We start from the raw sequence: 20,454 nt of genomic DNA, 5'->3' as shown, positions 1-20,454 counted from the left end.
AGATATTCAGGTTGATGTGAGACATTTATTTTACATCCCTTTATTGTCTTGCTTGAGCGGACTCTCCCATATCAACAGTGCCCCCTAATGGCTGAGAAGGTAACAACCACCACTATTGGACAGCATTAAAGGAGGCCAAAGTTTGTCTGATGCGCTAAACTGAGATGTGTGGGCTTGACTTTTGAGTGGTTGGACAGCGGAGGCTTCAAGGAGGTTACAAGTTGGGCAACTCATAATGAGAACATAATGAGTCATGATCTCTGAAACTGTCACGACTTGACAAAGCGCAGAGCAGTCACAACTAATTTAGGCTTACTTGTCCAGACAAGGTGATGTCTAGGCTGTAACAGTCACAAACAATAATAACATCTTAACTATATCACCCTAATATAAACATTCAAATCTTCCAAATGTTTTAGCATAGAAAGAAAATATTTAAACTACCAGGGTGTACTTTCCTTATGACAATTATTCCCATATGAAGACATACTGGATATCATCAGCTTTATGTACACAACATAATCTCAAACTGTTCACAAGTATTGCAGAGAATTTCAACAAAATCTAATTTATTTCCTGAACAAATAGGTTAGGTCCTTGTTTAATCAAAGATGCCTTGTCTCTAGGGGAGGACAACTAAATACCACAGAAAGAAATTACAATTTATGCAGTGAGGCTTTGGAGACTGATTCAACCAGCAGCACGCTATGACAGCACGCATCTGTCCTTCTGAAGCATCCTTGAGCAAGTTCCTATCAGCTAAAATGGCCTTAATCTGTTGCAGGCCTTCACACTCTTGATTTGCTTGTGGATAAGGGCAAACAAAAAATAGATTTCTCCTTCAGGGACCAGTTGAGCATCATTCTCAATAGTCTCCAAAGTAAATCATTTTCACAGCTCAGTGTTAGTGTTTATGCATCGCCTGTCAGAATATCTGAATGAAATCACATACTGTAAGTGTAAGTCTCGTAACTAAAAAGTCATGATGACTGTACAATATCTATGAATTCATTCATGAACTCAGGAGCTTACGCAGTGTTTTACAGAGCAGACAGTGTTGATTTTTACAACCAGTAATTTACATTTTGAATGTGTTGTTTCTGAGACAAACTATACGCCACAGAACGTTTACAACTTGAAGATGTTTTTCCTACTGTATCTGGGTCAGCTGAGCTAGATTTGGAGTTGTCAGCTTTCTGCAAACTAAATAGGTCATAGTAACAAGGAGGGGGGTTTGACAAGCCTATCACAGTCCATCATCTCTCACCACAATCTCAATATTGTTGATTATGTAAAACACCCTGACTACAGCTTTAAGCTAAAGGACATTACAGTCATTCTTGTCAACACTATTAAATATCTGAATCAAGATGAGGGCAATAGTTTGTGTAACAAATTCTATTTAAGTGTAATTATGCATGCGCACTGAGATCCAAATGTGCAGTAATATAATGTAGCTTTAGAGAAATCCAAATGAAAAGAAGAATGTGTGACGATTAAAATCTGCTGTGCTGTATATTAAAAAACTTCACAGCACGATTATTAACCCAGAAAGCATAAATATAGATGAAAGCCCTAGGAGATTATTTGAACCTTATTTGTTAGTGCACCAGATTCACAATGATACTCTCATAGGCCCAAAAGCCCATATAATCATAGCTCAGTATTGCATAATAGCACAGTAGAAGCTTAATTTGTAATCAAAGCAATGTGCAATGTCTGCAGCTTTGTCATGATGCACTAGTGGGCTTCCTGTCCTCAATTTCGGCGCCACAGGTTACAAAAAAACACAAGTAGTGGGATACCTATATATACGCACAGAGGTTATGCATTCAGCAAATTCTCTGCTGGTTCTTGTCATTGTCAACATGGTCCTCAGAGGTATGATCACCGGGACGACCGTTCTCCTCTGCCTCGTTCTGGGTCTGCTCAGTCCAGCTCCAGCTGCCCGTAAGTTCATTTCATCACATTTACCTGCTTGTCATTCATAATAATAATAGCTGTGAAGACGACAGCAAATGAGAGCACTTTTGATTTTTGTGACATGTGAAGAAAAGCTTCACTGACCAATCAGTAATGTGTTGTGTGTTACTGTTTGTGTACAGTGGGTTCCTATTCGGGCAGAGGTTGTTGTACGAGATACAACAGGAAACCAGTGCCTTTCCAGCGCATAAAGGGCTACAGAGAACAAACCGTCATTGAAAATTGCCGCATTGAGGCAATCATGTAAGATTCTCCCCTACCAAGACATCACCACTCCAACATGCCTGACCTTTAATATTTGAATATCTCAGTCATTTTATGTTAACCCTTTTGGAAAGGTCCTATGAAGCTAAATTTGTACCGATTGGGTTTAGTCCAAATTATTCAAAAGACACTAGAAAGCATTCTATATCTCCATAAATGATGTTTATAAATATTTGTAATCAAACTGTCCACTCTTTAAGAATGACAATCTTCAAACACACAATTAAATTTATAAGGCTGGGTATCGAACCTTAGTATGTATCGAATACTGAATGTCACCAAGTATTAAAAAGTGTTAAGTTGGCACTGAATACTTAATTCTTACCTAATTAGCTAAAATACCTCATTCTTAGGTTTGCTTACTTATTTTTTTTATGATATATGACTTAATCATATCATTTTAGACTTTCATTTGAAGATCCTGTTGTGTTAAAATAAAATAAAACATATTGTTTTTAATACCCAGATATAGGGATAGGCACCATTAACCAAAAGATTATAGTTATGTTATACACTAATACACAATTTAGTACTTTGTGTGTGTATGTCTGACGATGTGACTCACTATCGCAGTTTCTACACGATCAAGAACCTTGAGATATGTGCCACTCGGAAGGATGAGTGGGTGAGGAAGAATCTGGAATTACTCAGGTATGAGACCCACTTTAAATACCTTCCAATTTAAGTTTAGATGTGAACCTGAACAGGTCATGTTCATGAGTAAAAAACAATTTATTTTACAGTTCAAAACTGAAGAAGATGTCCAAGACAAGCACAGCTGCAGGAGAAGCCATCACGAAGAGACATGGAAACCCTACCATTAAGGATGGAGATGGATCTGTCCTCAATACCACCATGAATACCACTGAAACCTTCGCAAACAGCACTGAACGTTTCTATTAGCAAAAACCAGGCGGTGGATGTAGGGAGTTACAATTTGAATCATATTTTCAAATTTGAATCTACTGACATCCAATGATATAGCAGATGTATTACTTGCTACTTAGGTACCTTCATTGCTTAAAAGGTACACAATGTCAGCCGTACAATATTAACATGATTTATGGGGACCTATAAAAAAAACTCCTGTTATGTGCTTAGCATTTTCAACATGTTTTAGAGAGTGTCTTAAATCACGCTTTTCTGATTCTGCAATTTCCTTCCCTACTGTGAATCTGCTGCTTAGATGTATTAATGTGCAAAAACATGCCAATAGCAATTCACAGACACAAATAAACATGCTTCATAGTACTACTACATTGTTGTGCATATTTATATTTGTCAAACTACATAAATCTGTCTTTCTGAAATGTTTCATGTAACTTGCAGTGCAGCTATGGCTAGCATACTGTTAAAATTAATTTTCAACTGTGGTAAAAGAGCAATTTGTGCTCTAAACTAGAGTTGCAACGATTAGTCGATAAAATGGCAAATAGTGATTTTGTATAGCACCCTCTCTAGTATTCCGACCACTCAAAGTGCTTTTACACTACATGCCACATTTACCCATTCACATGCACATTCATACACTGATGGCAGAAGCTGCAATGCAAGGCACTCATAGGATCTAACCGTCCACTCACTTTCATATACTGAGGGCCAGCCTTCGGGAGCAATTTTTGGTTCGATATTTGAGACTTGAACTAGAGGAGCCAGGAATCAGACCCCTGATCTTATGATAAGTGGATAACCCGCTCTACTTCCTGAGCCACAGCTGCCCCGATCTGTTGGTTGACAGAAAATTAATCAGCTATAAATACTATAACTTGTTTGATAATCCAATAATTATTTTAGTCATTTTTAAGCAGATATGCCAAAATTACTTGCTTTCATCTTATTTTCTTTGTCACTATGATAGTCAACTTTGGGCTTTGGACTGTTGGTTGGACAAAGAAATACATTTGAAGACATCATGCTCAACTCTGGGAACTTATAATGGTATTTTTCACTATTTTGTGACTGGGCAAAATTATTAATTAACAAAATAATTGACAGATTAATCAATAATGAAAATATTTTTGAAAATGGTTATTTGCAACTCTACCTTTAATCTATTTTTGCACTCAACATGTAATAAAAATCAACTTAACATCAATATAAGGTGTATTTTGCAAACACTGGATGAAGGTAGGCCTACAACTTGTGCAAACGCAGTAAACTAGTGCTCTGCATAGTGTTTGTGTTCAGTGGTGTGCCATGTGCCTGCTGTATTTTTTTTTCTCTTTAAAAATGGTGCTTCCATCAGGTGTCTGAGCTGTCCTTCCCTCTAGCTCATCCAAATACATGATATAACAGATGGGGAAGCTGCCTCTTGTGCTATTTCAGATGAGCACCCAATAAGAAAAGATGACTCCCTAAATGACACACTTGTTGCAGTAACTCCATCATTCCACTAGATGGCAGAATTAATCTGTAACATCTGCACCTTAGACACATTCTGGTCATTTGGTAAGCACAATTGCCTTTCTTTCAATTGCCACAATTCCCAATTTTAAACAATAATAACAAGAAGTGAGGATAGTGAACATAGACATTTATTTTCTTTATAGCAAACAACAGAACACTCTCAGCTGTATTAATCTGTACTGCCAATCATGGTTACATTTTATATCCTTGAATTTAAGAATTTAAGAAAATGACATGACAGACAAATAAATACTGCAAGTAATAAATATTAAATATTACAGAATAACATTTGAAAGCGTTTTAAATATCAATATTATATAAGCTCAAGATAATTGTCTGTATATCTTCATGATAGTGAGAAATTCTTTCTATTGGCTTGAGGTTTTAGGGGCAGCCGTAGTGTTGCTCTTTGTTTTGCGGGCCTTCCTGTAAAATACACATAAGAGATTAAGGTTAAAATAATAATTTGTGCTTTTCCTGAGCAATATATCAAAATGTGTGTTAATGTGATATGTTAACTGTTAATACTGAAAACTGACTATATTGACAAATGCCTACTCACTCTAGCTCCTTGATCCTATCAAACACCCAGTCCTGCTTCCAGTGGCTGCAGACTTCCCCCTCTGTGGTCTCAAATCTGTGTGGAGAAGAAGAAATGTTTAGTCAAAAACTCAAATCCATTTTTTATTCTTGCATTTTATATCGTGCAATATTTTTGAGAGGATGGCTCTTACATGACAGCGCGAACACATGGCAGGGCCTTCCTCTGGATCCTGTAGCCAATGATGGTCGCTGTAACAGGTTCCGTACCGACCTTAGTGCAGCACTTGATTAACTTTATGTCTGTTAGATGGGAAACAAACAAGGATTTACCATTATGAGCAGTCTCTTTGATTTGCAGCATAAAATCAGAATTCAACCATTTCAAGCCTGCATAACATTGTACAATTTCTAGCAGTTTAATATGGTGCAGAATCTTTCACAGGTGACCTACCAGGAGCCGCTGTTACCATTGCCAGAACCCCGACAAAGAGAGACAGGCTTGCCAGTCTTCTGACGTACAGCTGCATGGTTAATGCGTGAGATGGTCCAGAGGTTCTTGGAAGAAGCGGAACGTTTGATCTGGCAGATGAAGACGACTGATCTCCTCTGACCAGACCTCCAGATTTTATACCAGAAAAGAGGAACCAGGCACAACTAACAGGATGCATTGTCTCCCAGGGCATTCAGCGTGTGTGTGTGTGTGTGTGTGTGTGTGTGTGTGTGTGTGTGTGTATTAGGGTGGGGGCATGGACGTACTGTAAGTACTGACAATTTCCTTTTTGCTATTTCATCATGACATTGACAGAGCTGACTAAATGATTTACACAAACTTGAGCTTGAATTCATCCATTATAATATGGAAGAAAAGTTTATTCCTGGGTACTAAGAATTGCTTATACCTAAAAAGTATAGGAATCATTCCGTTCAGACTTTGCTTTTGTGACCTGGACTATGAGGTTTTGAAATTAACGTTTTTCCCCATTGGGAAAACGGGCAAATTTACATATGGATCAAAATTAACATGAATTTATATTATCATAGAAAAGTGACCACAAACGATTTAGAAGTAAGTCGTTTTTAAAGATTTACGATTGCACTGCAAATTACGTTTACAAGTCAGCCCCCAAATAGTCTTCCATCATCATATCTGGTGATTCATATGTTGTTCTTTCTGACGAAGTTTTTATCAGTGTAACGGGTAACTGATAATGAAATGAAATACATATAAAAAGTAAAGGAATTAACCTACTAATATACAGGTAAAATATTACATATTTGTACCATGTTTTGTGGTGTTGGACATTTCAAGGCTGTGTAAAGTTAATTCAGACATTTTCTTCACATTAAATAGGTCATAAATGTATTTCTAAAAAGGGTGTAAAAAGTATTTCAAACATTTAGATTTGAATTGTGGAGCCAGGCTTCACAAACTGTTTCAAGATTTCTATGTTCAGGATTTAGTGGGCAGGTCTGAAAATCACCGCTGCGTTACATAACGCGGCGGTGATTGGCATAAACCCGCCGCTGCTGTAGAGGTATAAAAACATTCAGCACACTACTACTACAGTCTACAGTTAGCCAGTTAGCTGAGTTAGCCACCGAGCAAGCCGCCGAGTTAGCCGCTGAGTTAGCAGCAGAAAGCTCTCAGACGTAGCGTCCATGTTTCTGGTAGAAGTGGTGACTTTGATTGACAGGTGACACTTGGTAGGGGGCGGGGTTTCAGCGAACTCGGCAGGCACGCCCACAGCGTTTGGCAGCAGGGAAAGAGGCTGATTTTTACACAACTTTGAAGCATAACTTCATATATTTGGCCATTTTTTTAATCATTCAAATTTGGCAGGGTGGTTAACAACACAATTTTCTGTGGTATGTCAAACTCAGAACATTTAATTTTCCTTTACACAGACTTTAATCACTCGAAAGGTGGGCATGTGAGTGTAAATGTGTCTATTGACGCTTTTCCACTACACAGTTCCAGCACGACTCGACTCGCCTCGACTTGGCTCGGTTCCAGGAACGACCTTTTCCATTACAAAAAGGTACCTACTAAACGTGGACGGGGTCGTCATAGCGCGGCTCCGTGAAACTGGCTGTTACGCTGTTGCCGGCATTTAAAAATGCCGGGTTTGATTCTTGTGTGGGACGGCTCATGACTCTTCCAGCGACAACTGGAACTGTGTAGTGGAAAAGCGCCATATATGTGCTACCCAGCCTATAACTCAATACATACACAATATATTATACATCTCACCATGACCTTGAACAGAATAGAAAGAATGAAAATGAATAGATATACTGGAGGAATGGATGGATTAATTCATATTATATTAACTGTGGTAAATGTTAAGTAATTGGGTAAAAATCCTGCTGATTTCAGCTATTTCATTTATATCATGTGCCGGTCACTCTTCTAAATGTGTCATCTTTCTCTTCATCTATTCCTCCTTTTTCTTTGGTGCTGATAGCCATGGTAAGTAAAGGGGAAAGAAAAGGGGAAGGAAGGAGATCCTCAGGCTTTCCATCACAAACCACATATTTCCGAGAATTCTCCACCCAAATTTGGTCATTTGTCATCTTACGATCCGTCATTTTAGTTGAATTGTTGAACTTGTTTGAGGGGCCTCTTTGCTGCCAGTTATTCACTGTCCCCTGAGACAAGAGTATGTGAAAACAAAGTGAAATTGCTTTGTCTGGCTTTTATTTGCTTTGACTACTTATGAATATATTTTGAATATTATATATTATATATCAGCATTTTAAATAGATATTAAAAGTTACTTGTCTTAAAAGGACCATTGTGTCATCTGTACCCTTTATACACCTCTATTCATAACCAACATGGATTGCAAGTCATTACTGGAATTCATCTAAACCTACACACACACACACACACCTCTGTACAGGACTCAAATGAGAGGGTTAAGCAGAAGGGTAAGACTATAATGGTATGCAGCCTATTTCATCACATAAACTGAACCGGCCAGGTCACAGGGCCACCAATGATCATTTCCCATAAATGTGTAAAAAGGTTGCAATGAAGTTTCCCATTGTATTTTTCTGTTAAAACCGGTTGCTGTGAAACAACTGCATATCCACAGGAATTGAGTCAATTCACAGTAATAGGACACCAAAATAGTCACAACCCTGATTTAATGTCTTTTAGCAATGCATTCAAAAAAAAGGACTTCAAAAAAGCAGAACTTATGATAATGTGTACGGCTTTATATTCTTAGTGCTGAATTTCTCAAGAAGTTCATGAGATGCAACAGCATTTTTCAAGAAGCCTGCCAGGAGTGTTCACTATAATAAATGATTAGGCTTATAAGATCAACTAATAAGAAAATACTACTACTACTAATAATAATGATAATAATAATAATAATAATAATAATAATAATAATAATAATAATAAAGGAAGATTTCCCCATAATGTTTGATTAGTGAACAGGTTTCTCAGACATGCAGGCTGGTGTTTAGTTCACCTGATAACATAGCGACCTAAAACGATCAGTATTAACTAAATTATAAGTGACTTTACATTTATATTATTTTAACAACCTGAAAAAGTGCATTCTTAAATCTGTATTGATAAATAAAAACATATTTACAGTAGACAAGCAGTACCAGCTGATACTGAACTACACAGACATGATTCTGTGTGTTTAGTCAGACATTACAAATGTCTATGGAAAGCAGAAATGATTACTCAAAATGAGGAAGGAAGCATCAACAGTGTGATCGGCTTAACTAAAATGAAGATAAAATTACGAAATGTGGCATACTTTCTGCTTTCTGTGAATGGTGGGTTGAAAAAAGAAAGTTCTCCTTTTTTATAATCTCATTCAGTTTTTCTCTAGTTTATTCCAACAGGTTAGCTTTTTGTCTTCACCATTTCATGAAAATAGGTGTGATTTTGTGAGAACTTCAACAATCCTGGCAGATTTTGTGCCATGATGACCATTATCTTTATGGGCCACAACTTGCTGCTAAGTGACTAATATACTACAAGACTTGATAGAACAATCTTAAAGTGAGTTACTGCGCCACAGACCTCGGCACTCTGCAGCTATATCAGATTATTCCTGAGTCATAATAACGAGTCTGTCATGAATGAGGGACAGGATAGAGTCAATTAAACATAATGGACCCATCTTCAAAAATTCCACATACATTGTTGTTTTAAAAGCGACGGAATGACTGCTCCATCAGAGCTTATTGACTGTAAGATGACTAAAGAGAGATGGTGGCTGCAGGAGTGTTCAATTCCTGATCTTATTTCAGCTCTCATGAGTTCTCAGTAGTGATCATCCACTTTCTGCCCTGCATTAGGATATAAAATAGTCTCATCTTAAATTTCCACAGCTTTGTGTCATCAACCATCCTCATACGACGTAGGAATAGTATTCAATAAGGAATACCTTTAAAACTGAAAGAAATCTAGTTTATATAGATGTAAGTATAATACAAACTACTGCTTTATGAAAATAACAACAAAGGTCACTCTTTTCCCTTGTCAGCAAGTCAACAACTCTGACACACACATTGTAAGTTGTTGACTCACAAACAGAACTGTTAAACAGAAGAAAACACCCTTCTATGTTAAAGGTTTGTTTAGGTTTAGTAACTTATTCTTTGACCCCACCCTCATCCTTACTAGCTTGTGTGTGCTGCAATGACACTATGCTACTTGTGCCTTTCTTCCTGGCAGACAAGAGTCTTTCACATTGCAACAGAAGATACAGTATTTGTCAGGTAAACATATATCTTTTTTTATAATAGGTTACGTTTGAACAAAGGACGTTTGAACAAAGGAAAAAAGTTCTTATAATGAAGGCAGTCTCAAAACCTGTAGCTTCAATCACCCCAGATTCAGTATTGTTTTCATTAAAATAACAAATACAATCTTTTACACGAAATGAAACTTTCCATATGGTCAGTGTCCAGTACATTTAAATATCAAACACCAAAGCATAAGTACATCATTTGTCCATTTCTTTCTGCCACTACCTGGGTAACTGTTGTTTTCTGCAGTTTCAATTCAGTTCAGTGAAATCAGATGTTTTTACCTTAGTTCAATGCTTATTTTAGGAGACATTAACAGTTTTTTACAGCTTACCTGAAAAGAGAACAAATCCATGAGTCCAAGTCCAGTTCATTGTATGGTCCCTCATGTCCCTAGTAGTCAGCTGGCCTCCTGCTTTCCACAGTGGCTCTCAGGCTCCCACAGTATGCCCACAAACACAACCTGCACATAGTCATCACACAGTCATTCTCCATTTTTACATAATTTACAACATCTTGCACTTATATTACAATCTTTTACACATAACAAGTTTTCTCCTCATCTACCCATCTTACAATTTCCAAATTTACTGATATACTACATAGCCTAATAAATGCACCTTTTGTGACAATAAGACAGATACAGTCATGCACTTGGTCTATTGTTGGCTCTCTTCATCTGCATTTTGGAGAGACACAGAGATCACGCGAGAATCCATCTTCTGGGGTTTAAAGTTATGCGCCATGTCCCAAACACTCAGCGTCCTATGAGGATTCTCGCGCGATCTCGCGAATCGAGCAAGCTAAAACGGTGATAGGTAAATGATTCATCCAATCACCTGCCAAGTTTCCGGCTTTTCTACGGTGGCCCTGAAGTGCAAAACACAACAGCAAATCGCAAAACACAACAGCAAATAACAAAACAATAAGAAAACACTATGTAACAAATCATCTTCCGCTCCAGCTCAATTATCTAACTAACACAAAAAATGTTCCTGTGTGGTGAATACATTATTAGACTATGTCTTTGAAGTACTTTGCTAATATGTTTGTTTGTACTTTGTTTATATCTGTTATGTTTATCCCACCAATCCTGATGCAATGTCAACCCTGGCACTTAATATAACTGTTACCTATATGGGGTTATGTAGGCCTACATTTAGTTTACATAATCTCCATACTCTTGGTGTAGTTAGGGTTTCTGTAGGCTACTGTAAAACAGTATAACCTGTCTGAGATTTTTGTGACCTATGTGTGAATTGTATTCACCACATGAGCTCACATGGTAGCATAACTTCCAAATAGCTGAACTGCACATCAGTGTCTCTGCTGCCATGCTTTTCCTCTCGCATGAAAGAACAGGTGACCACAAAACCATGTGGGTGTCCATGGAAAAAAGCAACATAGTTTGGTGTATATACTGTGTATCTTTGTGTGTGCAATATAAAATGTCATACTTCTTTAGGTGGTATATATTTATCTCTCTTCATGCACTGTGGTTGCAGAGATGAGTACATGAGCATAAATGGCACACAGAAACACTCACCTCAAAAACCTGACAGCAGCTTCCGTGTTAGAAAGCGAGACGGATTATATTCTTGTGCTCTGGGTATTAATCTTAACCTTTGCTGCTACATGAAAGACTTTCCCCTTATATGTGAATCTTATTTTAAGATTCACCAAGTTTACCAGGTTCTGCTGAGTCCAACAAGTTGTCAGTGGATCTATTTTTAATGTACCAAGCCTTTAAAAAAATTAAATTAAAAAATAACTGGAGTAGTTGATACGTACCAAGTATCAAAAGCAAATTTTATTGTCTGTTTTGTCATCAACATGATAAAAATAACAAAGATAGCTGGAATGCTGATCTTTGTATAAAAGTGCCGGTAAATGTGCATTAATCCCTTTAGATTGAGTGCATCAAAGTGTTTCACTCAGTGATGTCATCATTTTAACTGACCGTCATGATCAAGATCAAGTCTTTGTTAACCGGGCATTACAGGTACAGGTATTACATGTATTTTCCATATAATGATTTGAATTGTAAATGTGGTACAATGAGCAAAGACCACATCATTCTTTAGTGGAAAAAGTCTTGACACCTTCAGACCACCAGTAATGAGTGGAGGGGCTATGACAGCCCCAATGAGCTGCGGTGGGAGGAAATACTGTATGTACTCTTTTTTCCAGCCGTGTGCGTAAATGTGGGTGCAGCATGCTTGACTTGCAACCAGCATAAATGAAAGAGTTGAGTGTGTTGGTGGCCTTAAACGAGTCTTGCAGCTAGCAGTGCAGACATAACCCATAACCTCATACTTGTTGTAGCCAGAGATCACACAATGACAAGTCTCACTTTTGTCTCACTTTTCCTTTTAACTATCCTGTCTACAGCCTCGGCTCAAGGTAAGACCAATGTGAAGATTTTTACAAATGTGCATTTTGTTCATTTACATCGTATATGATATGATGTATTATTTCATGTTGGATTGTAGTAATGATGATGATGATACTAATGGGGTCTTGTGTCTTTACTCATAGGTGGGATAGCGAGTTGTTGTCGCAAAGTCTCAAAAACTCAAATCCACCGAGAGCAGCTGATGAGTTACTATGTACAACATAAAACATCATGCCCTCTACGTGCAGTGGTGTAAGTATTCAAATATATTCAAGATTGCATTTGTGTGCATAGTCTATTAACAATCTGGGTTCTTTTATTGCCAGATCTAGTACATCTATATGATACAATGTATTTCAGAAGTATCCACAATCAAGTTTTGACTATTTTCTCTTCAGAAATAATTGTAACATGTTATTGAGCGTGTTTTTTGTTACATCTTTTTTTAATAGATTCACTACAATGACCGGCAGGAGAATCTGCTCTGATCCTGAGAGGTTGTGGACAAAGACCAGCACAGCCTTCCTAGACGGGAAGAACTATACTCGCCAACGCGCCTTAAACGGCCACTGACACAATATCCATCTATACACAAAAAGAAAGAACTCCTAAAAATAAAATTAGAAGTTTGAGTATCAATGACTTTGAATGTTTTGATATTGCTAATACCTTACCTCATTCTAGTAAAGCTATATTGGCATCTTTTTTTATATACACGTAATTGTCAATTATGTAATGTTTATTTTCTACTATTTTGGTACTACTATTTGATGAATGTGAATATGTACATAACTTCTTAGTTTCATTTTTACACTGATAATAAGAGAAAATAAAAATTGTCACAATATAATGGCTAAGTTCTGGTGATTGTGAATCACAGGGTGGAGTACAGTCTAAATGCGCGTACTGTGAGAATAGCAACACTATATCAGTATAGTCTGCTGATCTCCTCATGTCTTTCGATTTCATAAAAGACCACAAAACACAGAGACTACTACTACTACGTTTCTGCTGTAACATAGTTGAGTCTATGAACAGTGGCACTCTTAGCAAACTGAAAGCTGGCTGAGGCGAGAATTCAGGGTCGGGACTATTAGTTATGGTCATATTATGCATACTAACAGTGGGTCCGACTTGTTCTTGGGGTCACAAGATAAATCTGAGGAGCACAAGAGAATTAACTAAAGAGAAGAAAAGGAAAAAAGGTGTTAATTTGTTTGACTTTTCTGTAAAAAAAAAAAAAAGAAAAGAAAAAGAAGAAATTCTTGTCAAATACATTAGTTATTCCTCTTCACTCTCCAAAAGTGACTGAGATCAAACAATCTGTAAATCTCACAGTTCAGACATATACAATCCAGTATGTTGAGGGGTCGTACATACTAAAGGTTTCATTTTCAGGGGTCACAACCCCAAACAGTTCAGTCTTTCTATGTATCATAATGTCATGTAATTTTAAAACACAGTCCACCCCACCCTGTACTACAGGAAAGAAGTGAGATTTCCAGGAACAAATCCTGATTGTATATATGTATTGTATGAACACATTTATATAATATTAAATAAAAATTGATCTACATATTATACTAATATACTATACAAAAGGGGTGGACAAGATATCTAGAGCATTGGTGTGAAATACTGTAAACCATAGTTCTTAAATAATAAATATTTATTATAAAAACTATATGAGGAATTTTCTTTTTAATGCCTGAGAATGTTGAATAGGGTATAGAGAAGATACCCTGTACATGTTGGATATTTGAAAGTATATTCGATAAGAATAGATGCTATATCACAATCTCACTAGCTGGTGGTACGAGCTAGTGACATTTTTTTGTGAGAGGCCATTTTTATTTTATTTTTCAAAAGGAAGCAACAATGCATTGCAATTAGACAGTATTCTTACAGCAAGCATAAATAGTATACTCAATGATACATAAATGTGCATGTGACTTGGATACATACATTGATATTTAGCTGCTGATGCTGTTTGTAATTTACTACCTGACCTACAAACCTGTGACCACGTTGCTGCTACTAACCAAAAAGAGCATGCTTGATATGAATAGATGGCCAAATTTGTGACACCCTTAGAGCTGTTCTCTAACCACGCAACCTTTTAATATCATTCTGGTGAAACATACTGTAGTTAAACCCAAGAAATAAAATGGCAACCCCATGCAACACAAACTTTTCTTTCAGCAAGTCATCTTTAAGTTTGTTCTCAAAACCATGGGTGACTCATATATAATGTACTCAATTGAATAATTTTCACCTCCGCTGGCAGCTGCTATGCTCCACCTCCCCTCATTGTGGTAGCATTGCAGTCAGAAATGGTGGGCTTCAGGCTGACCATGTGGAAGATTTCGGGGCTTCCAGTTAACATGTTTCCATCGTTGATGCTAATAGTATAATGTGTGACAAAAAAAGTTATCATGCAAACTGTTATTTACTATGCGTAGGCCGAGAGAGAAAGTACAGCTCTGGGGGAAGTTTGAGGAGCTGAGAGTGGAGAGTGTTTGAGGTCGGTGCAACATTCGCTTGAACCACAGTGTAATGGGTTTTCCCCACCCCTCGGCTAAATTTGTGGCCCACCATTGCTACTTGTATGACCGAGCTGTTAAATGTATGCATACAACTTACAACTAAGCTTTGATTAAATATGAATGAATGTAATGAATGAATATAACATATACACATATATATATATATATATATATATATATATATATATATATATATATATAGAGAGAGAGAGAGAGAGAGAGAGAGAGAGAGAGAGAGAGAGAGAGAGAGAGACAGAAAGAGAGAGACATCGTTTATTCTAAGTGTGATACAAACCTTGGCTTCTGTGCTTTGTACTGTTATGTCAGTTGTGAGATCAAGTCTGTTTGTAATTAGTAGTGTTTGCACCTCTGTGGTCTCTCATCAGCTCTGCCTGGAGGTGTGTAACTGACATTGTGCAAGTGCTTTTCAAGTCTATGTTTTATCATTCACACCTAGCCTAAGTGTGTGTGTGTGTGTGTGTGTGTGTGTGTGTGTGTGTGTATGTCCGTGCGTGTGTGTGTGTGTGTGTAAGTAGCAGTGGTTGGAAGATGACAATTATCTTTCCTTACCCTAGTGGGCCTTATGGGTTAGATTCAGGCTGATGAGTGGAGCCAACAGAAACAATATGAGATTGCATTTTCCTCCAATGGTTTAACCACAAAACACCTCTCTCACTAACTCACTCACTCACACACACATACATGTACACATGACAAGCCTACATACAGGGGTCTAATTAAAAGGGGGTGTCTAGGTTTATCTGTCCAGGATGCCCTCGGTATGTGTCACAGTGTTTCCTCGGATATTGCATCTTTCTTTGAATGGATTTAAATATTTAAAGGCTCTAGAAAGACTGGAGTAGTTGATACTCTTTTGATATTATTATTCATATGTAATGATAATGCAAAACTATTTGTGCATTTGAAAGGTGTCAGTTTCACTTTAAAGTGGCATATTACTACCTTATTCCTATGTACACATCCACATATATCCAATATTAGCTCTCCTTTCAGCTCATATTTAAATTTTGGTGTCCATCAACTCTTGAGGGAAAATACAGCCACTTTAGCTGGTAAATGCTTAACTATGGTCACTAGCTTAAGTTTGTCTTTCTGCTGGAAAGGTCATGGTTTATCAGAGCTGTTCAGCTGAACAGCTGCTAGATGCAGCTGGAAATAGGGTAGCTGAGACTGGTGAAATTGACCCAAAACAAACAAGTTGTGGGCCATGAAACCAAAACAATGAGCTGAAAGACGGTAAAATGTTCCACTGTGCAGAGGAGAACGTCACTAATGTATAAGCGGCACCTTTCATATTGCAGACCTTTTCTGCATTGTTATAAAAAATATTGATAAGTGCACCTTTGAGTATTCTTATACGTCATTGATGTGTTGTTTTGTGTTGATTTGGTCAGTGTTGCATGGCTGCTGAAAGGTACATTTAGTCTAATTTTCTTAGAACACAGGAAATAGTGCTACTGATAGTCCTCTGCTGCATTAGATAACCACAAACATACGCTAACACATAAACATGCTCGATCAAGAGTTCAGGATGTGGTCGCTGTGGCAGCCTAACAGCACCCCAGTTTCAAATAAAAACCAAACACATCCTTGAAGCACAGAGGCAACAATATCACACCTGTTATCTGTCACTATCAGACAATAAACACACAAGAGTACTTTCTACTCTCATATTATTTGTGAATGTCAATATTTTACTATATTGTATCTTTTTTTTCTGGTCAAAAGGTTTCAAATAATTTAGCATTTTGTCTCAATTACTGCATTTTGTTATTAAATTTGGTTATTATTGTATTATTGTAACATATAAATAAAAAATGAAACATACACACGCAAAAAAGAAAAAGTAAAATCTGCATCTTTGGTATGGGTCATATTCATCTGACTGATGACAATAAGCGATGGCAATGATGTGTAATTTTCCATTAGCTGATAGCCATTAGAGTAAGAGCCGAAAGAAAGTGGAAAGAAATATAATGACGCTTTTGACCAGTACAATTCAAGGAAAGAAGGGGGGGGGGGGGGGGGTTCTGTGGTATTTTGTGTGCGTCACAGATGTGCTATGTAGACATAAATGATTCTCTATTTGATCAAGTTAAAAATAAAAATATGTATCTGTGTATGATGAATTTCTAAGTGTGACAAACAATCACGCTTATTACAGCAATCAAGTCTGTTCTCTGCACATCCATCAAAGTCTGGTTTGGATCTGGAACAAAGCTGCACAAAAAGAGGTTGGAACAGACAGACAGGATATCAAAGACTGGTCATCACTGGGGTTGATGTACTCTTGATTGTGGACCCCTTTAAACCCTTAATTTATGTCTTCCCCTTACATAAACAGGTAAACCAGTCATTTGATATTCCAATGTAATTTAAATACAATAAACCAAATGTCCAATATCAAAACACTGTAGTCTTTCTTACAGTGTAAAATATATAGCAATAGGACATAAAGCCATGCATGTATAATTTATTGTACTACAATAAAACTGAATTGATTCCATAGTTCTTAATCTTGCCATGCTCTATTTGCACAGTATAGTTACAACATAACATAACCCTGTATCTAGAGTATAATGTAACTATTTTAGTTGTAGAATCTGTTTGTTTGTTCAGCTGCTGTTGTTGTCTACTTGCGGTACACATGTTCAACAGCTATTCTTGAGTATCTTTTTTTATTATTTCTGTTTAGCTGTATTTAGCTACATATGTTACTGTACATTTGTACCAGTGTGTCAAAAAACATTTAGAGCTACTGTGAACTAGCGTCTGACTATATGTATATGCCAACAACAAACAAATGATCCATTTGTTCACAACACAAACACAAAATTTGTTTTAAAAAATCCTTTATTGGAAAATGACAGTAGAAAGGGTCAAAATAAAAGCTCTTTGATATACATATACATTTTTGACATATATTTAAATATACAGTATAAGATATGTTTGTAATCAACACAACAATATATAAAGGTCTGTTTTCTGGATAAGGTTACTACAGCAGGTTGAGTCCAATGTGAAAGAATAAGATTAGCTGACTGTGGACAGTTTGATTCATCTTGTGATTCTTCAGGGATTCAGGCATTTTCTCTGGCCCTTCCTCCCTCTCCTGTTCCCTTTCCTCATCCCATTCCTGCCTTTTTTCCTCTGCCGTCTCATTGGTGCTTTTGTTGATGAACTTGAAACAGCTGGTGTCATGGTGCCACTTGTTGATCCTTCTTCATTCTGTCCCTTCTCTGCTTCCGTTAATGCCATGGCAACAGCTGGTGTCATGGTGTCACTTGTTGATCCTTCTTCATTCTGTCCCTTCTGTGCTTCCGTTGATGCTATGGCAACAGCTGGTGTCATGGTGTCACTTGTTGATCCTTCTTCATTCTGTCCCTTCTTTGCTTCCGTTGATGCCATGGCAACAGCTGGTGTCATGGTGTCCACTTGTTGTCCCTTCCTTGCCACAGCTTTCATCTCTTCATCCACTTTATTCTTGGCTCTTTTTGCCCAGGGATCTTTAGGGTCAGAGCAAATGTTCTTTCCTCGCGTTGTCTGAAACCTGCAATTGGAATGTTTGCTGTTAATGGCACTGTCATACAGTTTTAACATTGTTTTTAATTAAGAACTGACAAATAGTTTCTTAAAGCAGTAGTTTCACCCAAATTATAACAAAAACACGTTTTCCCACTTACTAGCCACACATTTTTGTTTTGAAGTGTCTAATCTCAATGCACTGATAAACAGTATTCAAAAAAACTGAAATCTGTCTCCAGAAAAGGTCCCTGTCACTTTGAATAATCCATAGATATCGCTGTGAACAGCTTTCTCTAAAGAGATGTTGCTGGTGAATTTTTTTAAATATACAACCCCTGTTGTATTGTGGGGGAGGCAGAAATCTCACCAACAGATACTGTATCTGACCTGGACAAATAAAACCAAAACTGCATGGCTAGATACCACTGTGGAAATGTAGGGGATTTTTATTTTTTTTATTTTTTATTTTTTTGGGGAACCCACCTTTTAAAAATATAATAACTGAAAGTACATCTGGGCATTTGTCTGATATGACTTAATTATGTATAGTGTATAACCACTTACACTATGGCCGAGATGGGACAGACATCATCCTGCTGAATGGTGTAATTCTTAATTAGTACAGGTCGGACTTTGGTTGTGGTCGTCACAATACAGCAGTTTCTCATCGGACCATGGCCTAAACAAGACAGAGAAAGAAAGACAAGTTAAAGTTTTTATACTTTTCACATTACCCCACCAAACACTGAGACTGTATACTTAATCAAACATTCAGTATTTTTTGAAATACTTACTTGTGTGGACAGAAGTCATCCATGTGGCAATGCAGAGAAGAGTGGCTAGCACCACACCGAAACCCATCTTCAAAATTACACCTTGGGTTCGTCAGTCAACAGCTATTTGAGTGTAGAATATCTGAACACAAACCTGTACAGTCTAGATACCTCACAGATAACAATCTCACCACTTGCCTTAGAAATTATTATTAAAGCACTGAGTCAAGCTATACACACAGCAGCCGTAGCGTGTATGTTCAATGCTCCTCTAATTGATGATGTTCTCTCTGTGAAGCTCTGGTTTAGGCTGTTATAAAACAGAAGCCCTTCCGGCCCTCCACCATCTCAGCCCCCAACTCGTCACCAGATGGTGACGAATTGGGGGACGAGTGATGAGTCTGTTGGAGTCTGTGGCTCCACTGTGGGGAGTGGAAACTATGAGTTCACCTTTCACAAGCCAAAGATGACAAACGGACTATTCACCACACTTCTGCCCACAATGCAACAACTAGCACCTCTCAAAACACGTAGAGGTATATGCACACATACACATACACAGAAAACAAAAAAGAAAACAAAAAAAACTAATCAATTTCCTCTCCACTCACACTGAAAGCCACACATTGCTTCTACTTTCAGAGTCAATGGTAGTATTTCAATTTCAGTAGCTGAAAGGTGCATTGACATTTATCATATTTTAGCTAAGTCTTTGGAAACATCTTGCTAGTAATCAGTAAAATAAATTAAAAAAAATAAAACTTTTGTTCCAAGTTAAACTAAATATAACTTTAGACTTTTGACATCTCGCTGACTCTCCTGTTAGGTTGCACTCGAGCTCTAGAGCTCATCCCCACCAGTGAAATGATTTAGTTTTACTGGAGTTGTTGTCCTAAATAGACTTATGTACACTTATATATCCCCTGTGCTGCTAAAATAATCTGGACCATAAAGGTGTACTGGCTAGTTCAATCCTCAGGTTTTACATAGCATTTAACCAACCATAAAGCCAGGTCAACTGACAGTGTAATGGACTCAATTTAAAGCATAAAATTTGAAAAAGGGGAGGATGGATTAAGTGACAGACCCTGTGGTATCTGGGTACATCTCAGCGAGTGCATCAATATACCAGCTCTACAATAGCAGCAAAAATAAACAGCTGATTGGCTGTCCACCTGCAGGCAGGATGGAAGGTAAATGTTAGCATCCTGCCCTT

The 20,454-nt window shown here is 37.4% G+C and overlaps 3 protein-coding genes across 3 annotated transcripts; 2 read left to right on the top strand and 1 right to left on the bottom strand.

Annotated features, from left to right (window-relative positions):
- The first annotated feature begins 1,861 nt into the window (after positions 1-1,861).
- Positions 1,862-3,492, top strand: LOC128369088 (C-C motif chemokine 20-like). Its single transcript, XM_053330051.1, has 4 exons — positions 1,862-1,950; positions 2,106-2,226; positions 2,821-2,898; positions 2,991-3,492. The coding sequence occupies exons 1-4, from the start codon at positions 1,869-1,871 to the stop codon at positions 3,148-3,150; spliced, it is 441 nt and encodes a 146-aa protein (XP_053186026.1). The 5' UTR covers positions 1,862-1,868; the 3' UTR covers positions 3,151-3,492.
- Positions 3,493-12,249: 8,757 nt separating this feature from the next.
- LOC128369165 (monocyte chemotactic protein 1B-like) lies at positions 12,250-13,085 on the top strand. The gene is made up of 3 exons (XM_053330156.1): positions 12,250-12,381; positions 12,517-12,625; positions 12,826-13,085. The coding sequence occupies exons 1-3, from the start codon at positions 12,318-12,320 to the stop codon at positions 12,944-12,946; spliced, it is 294 nt and encodes a 97-aa protein (XP_053186131.1). The 5' UTR covers positions 12,250-12,317; the 3' UTR covers positions 12,947-13,085.
- A 4,696-nt stretch (positions 13,086-17,781) lies between these two features.
- Positions 17,782-19,634, bottom strand: LOC128368534 (fractalkine-like). The gene is made up of 3 exons (XM_053329376.1): positions 19,260-19,634; positions 19,030-19,144; positions 17,782-18,490 (listed from the first exon to the last, which is right to left on the bottom strand). The coding sequence occupies exons 1-3, from the start codon at positions 19,324-19,326 to the stop codon at positions 18,013-18,015; spliced, it is 660 nt and encodes a 219-aa protein (XP_053185351.1). The 5' UTR covers positions 19,327-19,634; the 3' UTR covers positions 17,782-18,012.
- Between the last annotated feature and the right edge of the window lie 820 nt (positions 19,635-20,454).

Source organism: Scomber japonicus, chromosome 12 (assembly GCF_027409825.1).
Source record: "Scomber japonicus isolate fScoJap1 chromosome 12, fScoJap1.pri, whole genome shotgun sequence".
Classification (NCBI taxonomy): Eukaryota; Metazoa; Chordata; class Actinopteri; order Scombriformes; family Scombridae; genus Scomber; species Scomber japonicus.
This window is presented reverse-complemented; position numbering and strand designations above follow the sequence as displayed.